The sequence below is a fragment of the Nycticebus coucang genome, chromosome 1, assembly GCF_027406575.1.
Source record: "Nycticebus coucang isolate mNycCou1 chromosome 1, mNycCou1.pri, whole genome shotgun sequence".
In the NCBI taxonomy this organism is placed as follows: domain Eukaryota; kingdom Metazoa; phylum Chordata; class Mammalia; order Primates; family Lorisidae; genus Nycticebus; species Nycticebus coucang.
In genome coordinates this window covers 103,221,082-103,237,982 of record NC_069780.1, presented here as the reverse complement: position 1 = coordinate 103,237,982, position 16,901 = coordinate 103,221,082, and the positions used below count along the sequence as shown (strand labels likewise).

The 16,901-nt window shown below is 39.4% G+C and overlaps 1 protein-coding gene across 1 annotated transcript in view; it reads right to left on the bottom strand.

Annotated features, from left to right (window-relative positions):
- VEGFC (vascular endothelial growth factor C) overlaps nt 1-16,901 on the bottom strand; it is a 74,415-nt gene that overhangs the window by 23,114 nt on the left and 34,400 nt on the right. The window contains exons 2-3 of the mRNA XM_053585177.1: nt 8,315-8,528; nt 6,780-6,970 (exon numbers count right to left, since the gene is read on the bottom strand). Coding sequence (XP_053441152.1) covers nt 6,780-6,970; nt 8,315-8,528 — 405 coding nt within the window. The remainder of the gene's footprint in view (nt 1-6,779; nt 6,971-8,314; nt 8,529-16,901) is intronic.

Below are 16,901 nucleotides of genomic sequence, written 5' to 3'. Positions count from 1 at the left end.
AAACTGGGTCTAGGAAGAATATGAAATAGCAGATTTTACATCTGGCACTGAATTAATTTTAACATCTTGTTACGCATAGAATGTTAACACAGTACTACAATTAAAATAAAAATCTCAATTTGGGAAAAAAGTGGTATTTTCCACAGATGCGCTATTTATGCTCTAAAGACCAATATTCTTAAAATTCTGATAGCTTCTGTTGTTGTAAAGTTCTTCTTTTTCTTAATCAGAACAAAACCTGATTTCCAACCACTGTGCCTCCCATACGGTCATTTGCTAAAGGTACAATACCAATTATTTTCCTCTCGCTAAATACGTGTGAAGAAGATAAATTCACCTTCCAGATGGCTGCAGTGTTGTATTTAATTGATGGAAGAAATATCTGACTGTGGGCAAAATAATACCTCTAAATTTCATGACATAGACCCTTATTTTACTTAGGATTAAATATTTTTTGCTGCAGACACTGTGGCTTCTGTGTGTCAGCGACAGCTCACGGGGGCCCGTCTCCCAGATGGGACAGCTGCCTCCGTGCTAATGAACGTTGCAAAGACCTCCATCTTCTTGAATTATGATCCCAGGGTTTTCAAGAAGGCCCATGGGCTGAGTATTTTTTCTCTATTCACTTCTATCTTCAGTAAAATATAAAAATAGTAAAATATGTAAACTTTAAGTAAGTTTTTAACCCAAAAGTTTACAGTAGACATTCTACTCAAAAGCAGAGGATGACCCTGTTCTGCTCCCACTTTGATCACCACATAGATGACTTACAAAATTCACTTTCTCCTTCTTGGTTACAGCTCCGCAGAACATACACCTCTCGTATATGTGTATGAAAAAGGTCAGAAAGACATGAGATCTACTTAGCTTTTCAAAGCCTCGTGGACACTACTTGTGGGGGACTCTGAGGCCACTGTCACTGATTAGGGCACCTGTGCCTCTGCTTTTACTTTTCCACTGCTGGCTGCTTCCCCGCATATTCTGGCAACCCGCCCTTCACCAGCTCCACAGAAAACATGTCTGTGAAGTATCACAACAAACTTGGGCTAATATTGCTTAGGTTGTATTGTCCTTTCCATTTATATGAATCCAATTGATGAACTGCTAAAACCTGGGTCTGGAACTCTTGTAACAAAACAAAAACTTTTCTTTTTGCCTTCAGAACATATAGTAATAAGAAACCTTCTTTTATATTTGAAGCCATTGTCACTGTGCCCATTTATGCTACATTGATAATATAAATTAGATAAACTCGGGAAAAGGTGTGACTTAAGTACGAGCTTTTACAAACTATGATGTTAGTACAAACACACACAAATGAAGGAACATGACCTTAGACCTGGCCCTCCCTTGGTTTGGGTTTATAAACCTCTATATGCACTTCCATAAACCTTCGTACTTTTCTTTCTTTTTTTTAGAGACAGAGTCTCACTTTATCACCGTAGGTAGAGTGCTGTGGCATCACAGCTCACAGCAACCTCCAACTCCTGGGCTTAGGCAATTCTCTTGCCTCAGCCTCCCGAGTAGCTGGGACCACAGGAGCCCACCACAACGCCCGGCTATTTTTTGTTGCAGTTTGGCCAGGGCTGGGCTCGAAGCCACCACCTGCAGTATATGGGCCCGGCGCTCTACCCATTGAACCACAGGCGCCACCCCAACCTTTGTACTTTTCTTTTACATGTAACCTACTTGTCACTACCCAGTAAGTGTTGCTGTTCCTTGCTCACTGGTAAGCTCCATCGGGAGACCTGCAGACCTGCCAGGAAGCATCATAGGAAGTACCACGTAGCACATGCAAAACACACACCTGCCCAAACGAATTTAAATTTTCCCTTTTACTGTAACCAGAATTAAGGATGGATATAAAATCAAAGAAGCAGCAAGGGGACGGTCACTGTTACGGGCTGGCTTTGCTTTGGTTCTCGCTCTGACGCATGAATTCTCTAAGTATTAATAACACACCAGGGATTTTGATAACATTTACCAACATGATGCCTCCTCTTAAATCTAAAGGCTGGTTACTTCTCTAGAATTCTGTGCCCCCTCCTCCTGGTCTGACACCACCTGGACTCCTTCACACCCTGCCTCTCCCTCTCCACGAGCTTCCTCTCACTCGAGCATTTGCTCTGTTCCACTGGGTTCCTGAGTGCTGTCTACCGGGCTGTGCCCCAGCATGACAAGCAGACATGGTCGCGTCCATGGAGTTTAGGGAATAAAACAGTCCATCAGGTGAGGTAACAGTGCTAAAATGTGGACAGCAAAGGCTGCCACACAAGCAAACAGGCTGCTGTGGGAGGCCGTGCCTGAGTGTGAGAAGTTTCAAAAACACAATGCAGTGGTGTGACTCTGGAGGTGGCAGGAACGGACATACCCTACGAACTAAAAGGCTCTGGGTTCTGGCGGAGATTAGTCTGTGAGGAGACGTGAGCAAGGATCACTGACGCTGGAGATTTAGGTGGCGTCCAGATTATGAGGGCCCAGGAAATCAAGTTAGGGGATTTTGTCTCAAAGTAGGGTGTCACTCAGAATCTGTAACAACTTTGAGCACCTGTACCAATCAATCCCCACTCAGAAGAGACCAGCTCCTGAGGCTCCAGCTGGGTGCTGAAGCAGTCCCAGTGACACAACGCCAGGGAAGAGCTGTTCTCAGTTTCTCATTTAGCATTCAGAAAATAAACAATCATTGCTAAAATGTGGCACAGAAATTGGAAGTAAGTAAGAGTGGGGGTAGAAGACCAGTTACTGGGAGAATAAAGAAAAATGTCCTCCCTTATTTGTAAAAGAAACATATGTAAATGCTGTGGATGTGTCTGTATTTTCATTTGTTCTGGTTCAGTTTCTATGTGATTCTAAAGGGGATGTGTGTACAGGTGCTGTGAATACAACAGATGCATTTTTTCCTTTATGGAGGAGATAGACATTCATCAAGTAATGACTATATGATTACAAACTATGTACTGACAAGCTGTAGTAAGTAGTATGGGGAAAAGAAGTATGGGAAATTATAAAGCATTTATAAGAAATCTCAGATCTAATCTAAGGACATCAGAAAAGTTCCACCTGAGGACTTCCTTGAGCTACTTGACACCTGAGTTGAGGTCTGCAGAACTGGCACCTCAGGAAGGAGGGAACTAGAAGACCAGGCTAACTTACAGGTATGTGCAAAGGCCCTGGAGCAGAGAATGGAGGGGTTCACAGGGCCTGTAGGATACTTGTGTTAGATGATACGAGGAAGGAGGTACAGGCCAGAGACTAGAGGCTGTGACAAAGGGGTTGGTCTCACAAATACTGCATATTCTCACTTATATGTGGGACCTAAAAGAGCAGGTCTTATGGAGGTGGAGAGAAGGGTGATGGTTATCAGAGGCTGGAAAGGGGAGAGGGAATGAAGGAAAGCTGGTTGAGAGGTACAACACCACAGTGAGATGAAAGGAATTTTGATATCACAATCAGAAAATAACAGTCTACAGGTTTTTCTCTTCTAGCTATTTTGACATATACAAGAAATTGTTATGTTCCCAGCACAAAGAAAAAGTAAATGTTTGAGGTCGTGGACATTCCAATTACCCCGATTTGATCATTATACATTGAATACAGTTATCAAAATACTACATGTACCCCCAAGGAATATATACAATTATGACATATGAATAAAAATAATTTAAAAAAAGACTTAAGTTTTATTCTAAAAGCAATGGGAAATCATTGAAAGACCTTTATACTGGAGACTGACAACATCAGATCTGTGTTTTTTAAACTATCACATTTGGGGGCAATTTAGAGAATGGGCTGAGAAGAGGAAGTGGAAAGGAGGGAGAGCAGAGAGGGAGTTATTTATTTCATTGAGGGGAAGGGAAACATCGAAGGGACCTGAATGACTTGTTGGAGGAAATGGAGATTCAAGATAGCTGGGGAGAAACAAAACCAAAACCTCATGGTCAGACACATGACTTACACTGCAGACTCAGAAGTTGGGGAGCAGATGTGCAGGATAAAAATTACCCACTCGGTACATTAACTACTCAGGCGATGGGTACATGAGAAGCCTAGACTTTCCACTATGCAATGCAGACATGTAAGACAAAAACACTTGTACCCCCAAATCTATGGTTTGGGGGAGTTTGGTGGTGTTGTGAAAAAGCTTCTTTGAAGAACTACTAAACAAAACATTTAGGTACATCAGTACCTAAAGGAGATATATTTTGCGATATTTTACTTTTTCAAAGATCTCAAGACAATGTTAAGACATTTAAAAAATAGGCTTATTTAGGGTGGTGCCTGTGGCTCAAGGAGTAGGGCGCTGGTCCCATATACCAGAGGTGGTGGGTTCAAACCTGGCCCGGGCCAAAAAACTGCAAAAAAAAAAAAAAAAGGCTTATTTAAAAACATTCCCTCTATATTAATAAGACATCATGGAAGAATTTGTGGAAGAAATTAACAATTAAATTAGCAGCTTATTTTCATTAAGAAAATAGATTAAGTATTTTTAAAAAATTAAGAAACAAACAAGAGGGGGCGGTGCCTGTGGCCCAGTGGGTAGGGCCCCAGCCCCATATACTGAGGGTGGTGGGTTCAAACCCGTCCTGGACAAACTGCAACAAAAAACAGCCAGGTGTTGTGATGGCCGCCTGTAGTCCCAGCTACTCAGGAGGCTGAGGCAAGAGAGGAGGTTGCTGTGAGCTGTGATGCCATAGCACTCTACAAAGTGAAACTCTATCTCTAAAAAAAAAAAATAAAACAAACAAAGAAGAACATCCCAAACCACAGAACTAATATTCAACTCTACCTATTTACAATATGAACACTTTGAAAATAAACTTTCATCTAACAATTAAATGAACTCTTACTAGATAACATTTTGTTCTTTTTAATAATTCTTCAAAATCATTTTTTAGTCTATTCCACATTATTCCATTTTTAAAAGAAATATAACCCTTTAGACTTTGAAAATACAACTGATATAACTTGACCTTTTAAAGAACAACCACATTGCTATCTGATTCAAATCTAGTACTATAATAATAAACAATACATCATATTCCTTAATTGGATTATTTAAAAATACACACTGTTAAAGATTCAAAAAAAGTATATTTTAACTCCCAAATCACCCATATTTATTTTCTCTAACTTTAAAAAAACATATTTTTTTCAAGAGACTCAGTAGGCCAAATTCCTCTCAAGGCGTTTGGCATGAATATAAAAGCAAAATTTTTAAATATTAATATCATTTTAAAACGAATATTCCCTTTTGGAAAATAATCTGACTGGAATTAAGTATTTGTTTTCAAAAAGCGTTTAGTTCTAACACTTAACAGAGGATTTTAAAGAATCTTTTACTTTAAGGTTATAAGAAATATACCTAAGAAAATATGTTAAATTAGTATTATTCATAATAATATACAATATAAAATTATAACTTGGTAGTTAACAAATTTTTGATTGTTGTCCAATGAAGATTTTGAGGTGCGAATGAACTAAGGATGAGTTTTGGCCGTCCCTAACACTATAATTACTGTTAGTCCAGTAATTAGAATTTGGTCAGGCACTGACAAAGGAGTGACAGAAGGCCCCTGATGCATCACCTTTTAATTTCTTTTTTAAATTTTTAGAGTTAAGGCAGAAGCAAGCAAAGTGAATAGAAAATTCTGAAATTTATATTGTTTCCTCTTGCCAATCTTAGTACCTGAAATGGTTTATTTCTTTATTAAGTGTGTAAACAAGGAAATACAAGTTTTAAAGAAAGGCAACTAATTAGCATTGTATGTCTCCAAATCCAGACGGCCACAGTACACCATTTAGAAGCGTGCAACTAGATGGGGAAATGTTGTTCAAGGAATTAAGGCAGTAATCTTCCATTTTTATTTGTTAAAATAAGAATATGTTTCACTAGTGGGAACCACGTAGGTCAGCTAAGTTCGTATAAAAACTGTTCATCTGCTGTCATACCATATTGTACAGATCAAATCTAATACCACATTTTTCAAATAATTTCATTTTCATTTTGAAGGTCAAAGGACAGTTCTGAACGTAACCAGATTACCTATGCTAATCCAACTCTCCAACTAGCTCGGAAAAGCCACTAGGGGAAACGCAGTTATTTCAGGGTGATGCCTGCATTGCCTCAGCAATGGCACTGGGCTTCTCTGACTATTTCTGGGCACAGACAACACTTCCGTGGTCATCAGCACATAAGCCTGTCCTAACAAAGCTGCCTCCTCTTCCACCTCAGACCTACAAAGCAGGTGTGCTCTGAGAATCTGATCCACACCAAACTTTTTAAGAGAAGTTGTTAGGTTATCCATTAGCTTAATTAAGATCTAATGTGATGAACGGCACAGGTTATTCAAAATACTCAAAATTTAGTGTCCCCGAATTTCCTGTGTTCCCTAGAGGAACATGAATTTTGTTCAGGGTGATGGCTTATTTCAATACTACACGGCTGTGCCATAGTAATGAACACACGATTTGTGAGATATGTGTATTATCAGAAAACTCAACCAGTTAATTTCTTGCCAAATGAAAAGACCAACACATACACACACACACACACGTGTATATGTGTGTGTGCATTTATTATTTTCGCCACTAGGCTTTAGTTCCCCTCTATGAACAGAGGTCATAAAGCATCAGTTACTGTCTTTGCCATACTGTGTCACCAAAGCAGCCAAATATTTACACACTTCATTCCCTAAGGAAGACAAAGAGGCTGTGGCCAGAGCTAAGTCATTCTGCTGCGCCGCCCCCCCACAGTGGGAGCAGAGCCGGGAGGCGCCTACCGTCTTGCTGAGGTAGCCGGTGCTGGTGTTCATGCACTGCAGCCCCTCGCTGTTGCAGCAGCCCCCACACCTGTACACGGACACACACGGAGGTTTGAAGAAGGTATTGGTAGCTGCTCCGAACTCCTTCCCCACGTCCGTGCACACCTCTCGGGGAGTGCACTGAGTCTTTCTCCACTCGCTGTCAATACCTGCAGATCACAGGGAAGCTGTAAGTTACACAGAGCCCCGGGAGGGGAAAAGTGGCCAGAGCTGGGTAGGTCGTTCACACTGATTTCGGATGTTAAGGTGAAAGCGCAACACGTGACCAAAGATACAGTGGCCAGTAGGTGGGAATGTGATATATTTCACAAAACGGCTAAGAATATTTTCTACAAAATTTCATTTCAACAGCCATGTAACAAGTATTAATACAATAGGATTGGGCTTTCTTAAAGTTACACCAATAGGCCATAGCACTTAAGAAAAGGGAATTTAACATAAGGATGTTTACCAGACATGCAGAGCCAGGAGTCCCCTCATTAGCTATGTATGTTATTTTTATTTTTGTGCTTCTCTTTTAAACAGAGGCGTGTATGAGAAGGTGGGTACCGTTCCAGATGCAAGTCCAACATCACTTTCCGGTAGGCTATCTGGCAATGCTGGGTAACGTCATGGCAGTAGCTGTATGAAATGCAAGGCTACTTTCTACCACCTGGGACTTACGGCCTGAACTAGCTTTCTCCAGGGAAGTCAAATTTTCCTGTCCCTTTCAGCTCTCTTGGAATTGTTTCCAGTGAGTTAGTAGCTTACCTACAACATTGTTGACTCTTTAAATATTGCATTAAAAATGATTACACTTACTTCCTAAGTGTTCTAGTTTATTTCTTCCATATTTCCCCTAAAATACAATTTTTGGAAATGAAAGACAAAGTATAGGTTATTTAACAATTAAGGCATGGTTTTCATTTGCAACATCAAACCTTTACAGTAACTGTTAGCTACCAACCAAAGGGAGTTACTTTTTAACAGTGTCTCAGCAGTTTATGCTGTGACATTTTACACAATGTAATTTTTTGTGGAGATTTACACCAGATATCAGCTTTATAAAAGTCCAGCTCTGAACCAGTTACCTGTGAAGCTACAAGGCAACAAATGGTATTTTAAAAAGTGATTTGAGTGTGTTGAGAGAAACAGGCATTTCTAAGCCCAAATCAGGAAGAATATGTGCAGGTATTTTGTAGGATACAGAATATTTAAATGATTAAGCTGATATAAAGTGCAAAATGTCTCTACATGTTCTTAAAACTTCACAATAAAATACCGTTTCAATTTACAAAAAATGTGTGCTGATTTGCACGGCCTTACCTATCTTTATATTTCCAGGAATCAAAAATGAAATAATAAAAAGTATTTTGAGGTAATTTTTTAATTTCTATTTACTTTTGGCTCTAAAAGTGTGTTCCGTGGTACAGATGCTGACACTGAAGGACCAGGCTGGTGCCTGTCACAGGCCGACACATGAGCTCATTATACCTTTTCTTTCTCACACTTACTTTTCAAGATCTCGGCGTTATAATGCGCTGCAGCAAATTTTATCGTGTCTTCCGTCCTTGAGCTGGGGCTGGCCTGTTCTTTGTTGTGCTGCCAGCCTCCTTTCCTTAGCTGACACTTGTACATTTTCCAGTATTCCGGGTAGAGCACAGTCATGAGCTCGTCTACACTGGACACGGACCTCAGCTGTTCTTCCAGATCTTTGCTTGCATAAGCCTGTCAAAGAAAAACACAGGCTCAATTACTCACCTGGCTAAAGGATTCAGAAACGAATGCCCTGGAACTGTAAGTTTAATGTGATACTAGCTACATTCACTAGTGAAACAACTTTGCTTGATAAAATTATATTCATTTTAATTTGTATGAATGAAAACAAAATATATATTTTGTTTTTAAGACAACTTGTGATATACTTTAACATTATATTTTAAAGTAGCTCACTTGTAGTTCTTATACATAGTTGGTAAACACGCAAATTTACTCGAGTTTTGTATTACCCTCCTAAGTAAATAAAATTGCATTGAAATCTACTCTTAATGCTTTGTTTCATTTTTTAGTTACCAGTATCAATAAAATATAATTGAGCAGGATGCTTGAAATTAGGAATCTTACTTTCATGGAAGCTATTTTAGAATAAATGATCACATGAAGAATGGGATTTCAACAACAATGTCACCATAATGTTTGTATTTTAGCAGAATCTCCCACTGTTTCAAAAGAATTGGATGATCAAGATTGATGCTTTCATAGAAATTAAATCGTTCAGAGAAAACTAAAGCAGCTCATCAATGGCTGACGATCCACACAAAACCACTCAGGTAAGTAAGTGGAATATTCCAAGTTCTATGTAGGTAGTTACAATATGTAAGAAAAAAATGTGTTTTTCTAAATTGTACTTTTAGAGGGGAAGTCTGTTATTTTACTCATTTAGTTACCAAGTATGTATTAAGCGTTCTACCACAGAAACTGCAAAGATCCAGACAAGAATGTGAGTCCCAAACTGCTCGGTCAGGTGATGAGACCAGTAAACCTGTGGGGAGAAAGGGATGTCCGGGCGGCTCCCACACCCACTTCCTTCTCTCATTTGCTGGCTTAGCAGAAAGCTGGGTCAGGGAAACAGAAATACAGGCTGACCCCAACCGCTGGGCTGCAGAGGTGCTGTCTCTGACAGGGCCACTGCTCTGACAGGGAGGGACCACTGTACACATCACGTGGGTGGTCCCTGGCACTGGCCCTATGACTCACACAGCATTAACAACCTGAGTGCAGCTATGGTGGCTGCAAATGTCCAACCTCGCCTCAGCTGTGGTATGGGAGATGAGGGGGTTGTGGTCACTTAAATTCTTTTCCAAATGAAAAAATCTGTTATCAGAACATATCTGCCCTGTGCAGCATTAGCCTTGCATGCAAGTGACCCCCTGCATGCAGGCAGAACTGATGGAGGTATCTGACGGTGCGAATGTCTTGCTCACCACCATCACCATCTGACCTCATACAGATCTTATAAAACCTGAAATGCTTTTATTTGTCAAAAACAGATTCAAATATTCACTGATTGAAAAGATTCCTGAAATCAAAAGGCCTCTGGAGGGCTGAGGGAATTGTTATTCCCTGGTACTCTGTCACACCTGGAAGGTGTGATCATGACCACTGCCAGCACACGGCCAAGCTCTCTTCAGGGTGGTCCCTGAACCTTGACCCAGGTACCCTCAGGAGGTGTGTTTAAAGGAGGATCTTGTTCAGTTCTGGACTAAAGAGGGGTCACACTAAATGAGGCCGTCTGTGACTTTTCTCTCCTGGGGCAGGTTTGCCAAAGAGGGACGGTCTGGAATGTGCTTAGAAAAAAATGGAACTTTTTAAACTTTATCTGCAAAGTGAAATACAACATGAATTGTTTACCTTACATTGCCATGACTATCCCAGCTTTTAAATTTTAGTGTCTAATACTGTGACACCGGTATTAGTAATTACTCTCCATGGAAGTGTCAGCATTTGTGCAAATAGCAGCCCATGTGACACTCAGCGGAGGACTTTGAGATTCCCTAAAAGTAACTTTGAGTGCACACAGTCAGCACCAGGCAGCTGCAGAGGCTCTGGGTTAATTCCTGTCCACAATAAGACATGCTCCTAAAGCTATCCTCCACACTTCAGCAGCAGGACAGAACAGCTGTTTCCAGACATCAGAAGAGCTCTGGGGTTCCACCTGCATTCTGAAATTCTCTTCAGTTTAGGGAGAGTCAAAACATGAAGTTAGCACATAAGGTGGAATTGACAATTGTACATTTGACATGCATAATTTTTTTTTTTTTTTGAGACAGAGTCTCACTTTGTCACCCTTGGTAGAGTACTGTGGTGTCAGAGCTCACAGCAACCTCCAACTCTTGGGTTTAGGGGATTCTCTTGTCTCAGCCTCCTGAGTAGGTGGGACTACAGGCATCCGCCACAATGCCTGGTTATTTTTTTTGTCATTGTTGTTGCAGTTTGGTGGGGGCCAGGTTGAACCCATCACCCTCAGCACCTACCCACTAATTTTTAAAAACTAGTTTTCATCTTGCTGTTAAGAAAAAAGCACGTGTGGGAGAAAGCATGTTGTCCTAACTGCAGTGGCTCAGGGGATCAGGAGTAAACAGGGAGCCGTACACACAGATAGGATTAATGTCAGTTATGGTCCTGCACTTGCCAATATGTGGAAATTAGCTTTTAAAAATATGTAAACCCAACACCAACAGTCCCTTCAAACAATTGCTATATTACATATAAATTTGACACATTTAATAGTTTTATGAAGTTGAATGATGAAAAATATCCCTTCTCCTCCTAGAAACATTTCCTCTTTCATGTAATATTCAGAGTTGGAGTAATGGGCAAGAAACCATCAAAGAAAGGTCTGATCACACTATGGTTTGAGTTTCCCTTATCTCAAATGCTTAGAGCCAGAAGGGTTTTAGATTTTGTATTTTTTTGGGGGGGGGGGTGGTGGAACATTTTCATTATGCAAAGTGAGCATCCCTAATCCAGAAACCTGAAATGCAAAATGCTCCACTAAGTGGGGTTCCTTTGAGTGCCCCCTTGAGTGTTATGCTGGGGCTCAAACAGTTTCCTATAAAGGGTGCTCAGTCTGTATTATATTCATGAACTATTAAGTCTGGTTATCTGTATTTGGGCAAAGAGGGAAAAAATAACATTCAAAGTGAAAAATAAATGTTTATGTTTTTCTTAAACTGTCTATACATCATATTTAAAAGTCCAGCTCAGGTAAAGTTTTATATCTGAAAAAAATGTATATTTTTATGGACAAGTTCCTAAGATTTAGCATATGGAGAATTAATTGTCAAATCATTGGTTTAATAATGTAAGAAACTTAGTATAAGTTTTAAAAGGAAATGTTTTGCATATAATTCATCACATACATCACCACTTTGTCCTAAGAAACCAAATTATCGGTAGACGGCAACCCATCTTAAGGCAGGAACCAGAGTCGGAACTCTGTATCACCAGTGGCTCTTCCTTCCTTCACTCCCTCCCTCCCCGTTCTGCCATAGAATAAGTGATAGCTGAAGTTATTCTTCCCCTAAACTGCAAAGTAACTGAAAGGTTCAATCCTTCTGAGTTAACAGTGGCAGCTGTATAACCTTTGAACTCTAGGCTCCTTCATTCCTTCAACTGCACATGCCTGTATATTTAAAAAATATCTTCTAATTATTTAAAAATATTTTCTTTTAAGCAAAGCATAGAAGGTTTTGGATTTGAGAAACCATCTAATACAGAGTTACAAAATTCACTTTTGAAATCCCTTGGGAGAGAGTCATAAATACATATAGAAATTCAAATGGTGGGCGGCGCCTGTGGCTCAGTCGGTAAGGTGCCGGCCCCATATACCGAGGGTGGCAGGTTCAAGCCCAGCCCCGACCAAACTGCAACCAAAAAATAGCCGGGCATTGTGGCGGGCGCCTGTAGTCCCAGCTACTCGGGAGGCTGAGGCAAGAGAATCGTTTAAGCCCGGGAGATGGAGGTTGCTGTGAGCTGTGTGAGGCCACGGCACTCTACCGAGGGCCATAAAGTGAGACTCTGTCTCTACAAAAAAAAAAAAAAAAAAAGAAATTCAAATGGCTTCCTTCTATGGACTAGAAATCTGGACCTGTTTTATATAACCTTAGCAAGTCATTTTATTCATTGTTTTAGTGAAGGTGTGAGTCAGGATTTGTGCCCCTCAGATCACCACCTGCTTGAGCCAACCTGGTAAGCCATCCGGATGACCCTGGAGCAGACACATTTAAATTTAGTTTAACATTGGACATTTCTTATTGGAAGTTTTAATTTTTAACTTAATTTCTGTCTGAAATGTTGTACTGTGAAATGATGTCATGATGAAGAATGACTTTTATATCTATTAATAGCATAAAATATTTTTTAAAGTCACTTTAGTTGGTCACATATGCAAACAAAAAAAAAATTTACTTCATCAAAACCTAAGTAGAAAATTTGAAATATTCATTTACTTTCTAATTTAATGCCAAAGTAGCCAGTTAATCAGTCATCTCTGTCTAAGCAAAATGCTCTCTATACACACTGATTTCTTGTACTGAATACTAAAAACTACGTCCTTGACGTTTTGTTCTGGAATGGAATCCTCATTGATTCTGCTTCCTGGTATTGTACAATGGCAAAATGATCTCAGACATATTCATTCCAACCTTTTTCCAGATATGATTGCAAAAAATAGCCCAAAGAGGTGAAGCCAAAAATCACAAATGCAATTATTTCCAGATACTAAGGGCAGTGCCAAGGAACGAACCTAAATTTTATTACTCAAATACATTATGAAACGGAGCAGTGGTGCTCAAGCAGGGCTCATCTGCTCCCCCCACACAGGACCCTGGGGATGTCTGAAGACATTCTCATTTTCAGAACCATGACAGCAGAGCTGCTCAACATTCTACAATGCACAGGACCATCCCTCCCTCACCAAAAAAATAATTATCCAAGTGTGGATGACGCTGCTGCGGGGAACGCCGCTGCGGGGAACCCTGCTGTTAACAGTGGGTTTTGTCAGACACAATAATTTAGCTGTATAGATTATTTATGAGCCTCTTAAGAGCACACTGGAAGTTTGAAAATTTGCTTGAATTTCACCCTATAAACCCCCTTTGAGACATCAGAATGAGCAGATGAATGAATCTAGAATATCACCAGCAGCTGGGCTTAGTAAATGGAACATTCCTAGGGAGATTTAGTACTGGCCAGGGTAACATACTATTTTTCTTTTTATAATACAGAAGCATTTCTCAACAGCCCCTTGTTCATCATGAGAAGGGAACGTAACAAGTTAAAACACGGTATGCTTGGGTAAGTAAATATAGAATGTTTCAGAATTGTTTTCTTTTTATTGCTTATAATTTCAAAAACACGTTTCATATCTTTTTCTAAAGTGTTTATTCAGAAAATACTTTTTAAAATACGAAAAGACTACACAGAGTGTGAAGGGCACACTCTGATAGTTTAAAGAGCAGTTTATGTCATGTGTGATTCGGACACGGAGCCCTCTCTTTTAAGAACTGCCAGTTAAAACCATTTATTCATTTTCTTGGCTGTCCTTCCTGTTGTAGATTTGTAAGAGCTCTCTTAATGTATCCTGGATACAAGTTCTTGTCAACTATGTGTATGTATACTGCAAACTTAGACTGTGTAGGTTGCATTTTCACTCTCTCGATGGTGTTTTTCTGATCAATGAAAGTTCCAACTAATGATGTCTGAAGTTTTCTTCAGGGTTAGTGCTTTTGGTAGATTCTTTGAAAAATCCTCAACCCAAGGTCATAAAAATATTCTGTTATCTCCTAGAATCTTAATAATTTTATTTTTCACATTAGGACCTACAAAAAAATTAGAGCTGATTTTTGAGTATAGTGTGAGATAGAGGCCAAGATCCTATTTTTTCTCACATTGAATTGATCCAGCACTATTTACTGACAATCTCATCTGCCTGCTAAGGTACTCAACTGGTCCCTTGCTATGAATCATGTGACTATATATGGGGCTCCTTTTTGGGACTTTTAGATTTGTTTCATTGGTTTTTTTGGTTTCATTGGCTCCCCTTACACTGGTACCGTACTACAATAGCTTTATAATTAACCTTGATTTTAAGCATATTATTTGGTTTACACTTGTGATGGCCCAAATTTTAACAAAACTTACCACAATTTCCTTTCCTTTCACATCTATGACTAATTTCAAATACGGATTTTGAAAAGAACTTGAGGTACCTGTTGCCATTAAGTAATAGTTATCACATGCACAGCCTGGTGCCCAGTACATACTGGCACTCAGCTGTCATCAACGGTAGCAGCAGTGGTGGGAGTCTGGAAACGTGTTACAGGACAATACCTGCTCACCCAGATAACAGGTTCAATCCTCAAAGCGTACTTCAGTATTCATTTTCATTCACTTAAAACTTACATTCTTCGTGAAATCTCAATTCCCTCAATTATATATACACATTACTTAAAATGACACAATACATACAAAGACACAGTGTCCGGCTGAATTGAGCTCTCCAGGAGGGACAGGTTCTGGAGGACGACACACTATGCAACAGCCTCACAGGGAATGAGTGCGCTTGGGTACAGATTTACCTGTGTTCACATCCACGTATGCATGTGAGCTGTGCAGCTTACTTCCTCACATGAAATCTGAGGACTGCCGTCACCGTTAAATGAGCTACCATGAAATAAGGTACATAAAACAAAAATTTACTGTGACCACGCACGTGGCTATTTAAGTTCTTAAGTATTTTATTCTTTTTGTTGTTGTTATGCTTGAGTTACATTTATTAAGCCAACACATTTTTGAGACAGAATTTTTTTCCCTCTGATGTTTTCATTTACAAAGAAACATTCTAGGCATGCTATTTGTAAACAAGGTCTCTCCTTTCACAGAGTTTATGAGCTAAAGGTATCCGCATTTATTTTGAGAGCTCAGAATATTAAATATCAGCTCCTTAAATTTGTTCTTTCCAAAGAATTTGTGAATTTCAAAGCATACCTGTTTAGTATATTGTAATTAAGTCCAGATGACCTGTTTTGTTGCTTGCTTCTGTGTCTAAGGGATTCCAGATTAGTTACTAAAGTGGCTGGGAGGGGAATTTGTTGCTATGAAACAATGTTGGGTAAAACAAAGTTGAATTATTTAACCAGAAGCATTATGTCTGAAAACACAAATTTCATTTTCCATTTTTACTAATCTGCTTGAGCTGTTTAATATCTATAATTAAAGCCCACTGAAGAATTTTTTCAAAGTAGCAAAAGTATAAATTCTGTATACCCCTTCCTTTATAAATGCATTTACTCACCTGCTTCTATTTTATGATATTGATTTCGGATCACCCCTGGTCTTCTACTCTGAAGGGTGTGTGCTGTATGGCAGCAGGTAGGTGGATATGTGGAAGATGTACAGTTTGCAAACAAGCAAGCTGGAAAGAAATGACTGAAGACTACCACCACGTCTAATTCATCTTAATGGATTTGGAAAGTTTTTCTGAGATCAGTATTACTTAGTCACCTTTGGAGAAACCACAGACACTCCCTTATCAAGGGAGGAACCACTAGACCCCTAACTACTCACTTCAGGAACAATTCTGCTCAACCCAATGTCTGGCATCAAGGCTGTTTTACTGAAATATTGACAGTACATTTCTTAATTTATGCTCTTAAGACATCTAAATTAAAAACTATTTCCTCTATGTAATTTGCCTTTTATGATATTTTCAGCAGGTGCATCATCATAAATAATAATACTGGTAGTGTAAGAGTTAAGGAAAGAATATTCCTTATTTTAATAATATGGTGATGGCTTGGGGTTTGGCTACATCTTGTCCTGGTTCTAAAACATAATTTAGACAAATGAGTACTGCGTTGGAGACTCCTTCAACAGATCCTTCTTACCTGTTTGTTTTGAGAAGTAAGCAGATGAATAAAAGTCCACATTGAATAAGAAAATAGCATTCTTAGCACATTAACGAAACAGTCAACCAGTCTTCATAACCTAAAGCTAAGATTTCAGGTTATTAAACATGTACTACTACACCAAATTTTAATCCAAGTTTAAAATCTGACCTCTGAAGCTGAGGTTTATAGAGTTAAATATTTACATTTTACCATGTTCTGTATCAATAAGTAGAATTCATGTTTCAAGTTTCACTAGGAGAAAGTATCCCTTTAATTAATGAAGACGAAATTCAAACATTTGATTCTCTATTTCTGACTTCAGTTAGCATCATAACCCTAAAATATGACTGAAACATTAGCCAGCTCAACTTCACTGTGAGTTCAATGGTGGTACAATCTAGTACTGCACGTTTACCAATCTTTGCCAGGTACATTTCTGGATGGCAAGCATATTTCCCAAAGTGGATTTTGCTTTAAGATAAATAGAACTTATGTTCTTTACTTACTCTCCTCCCCCTCAAAACGTCAGTGAAGAGAGTTCAGTGCCTGTGGCTCAGAGGAGTAGGGCACCGGCTGCATATACCAGAGGTGGCGAGTTCAAACTCGACCCCAGTCAAAAACCGCAGGAGAAGAAAAATATTAAATAAAT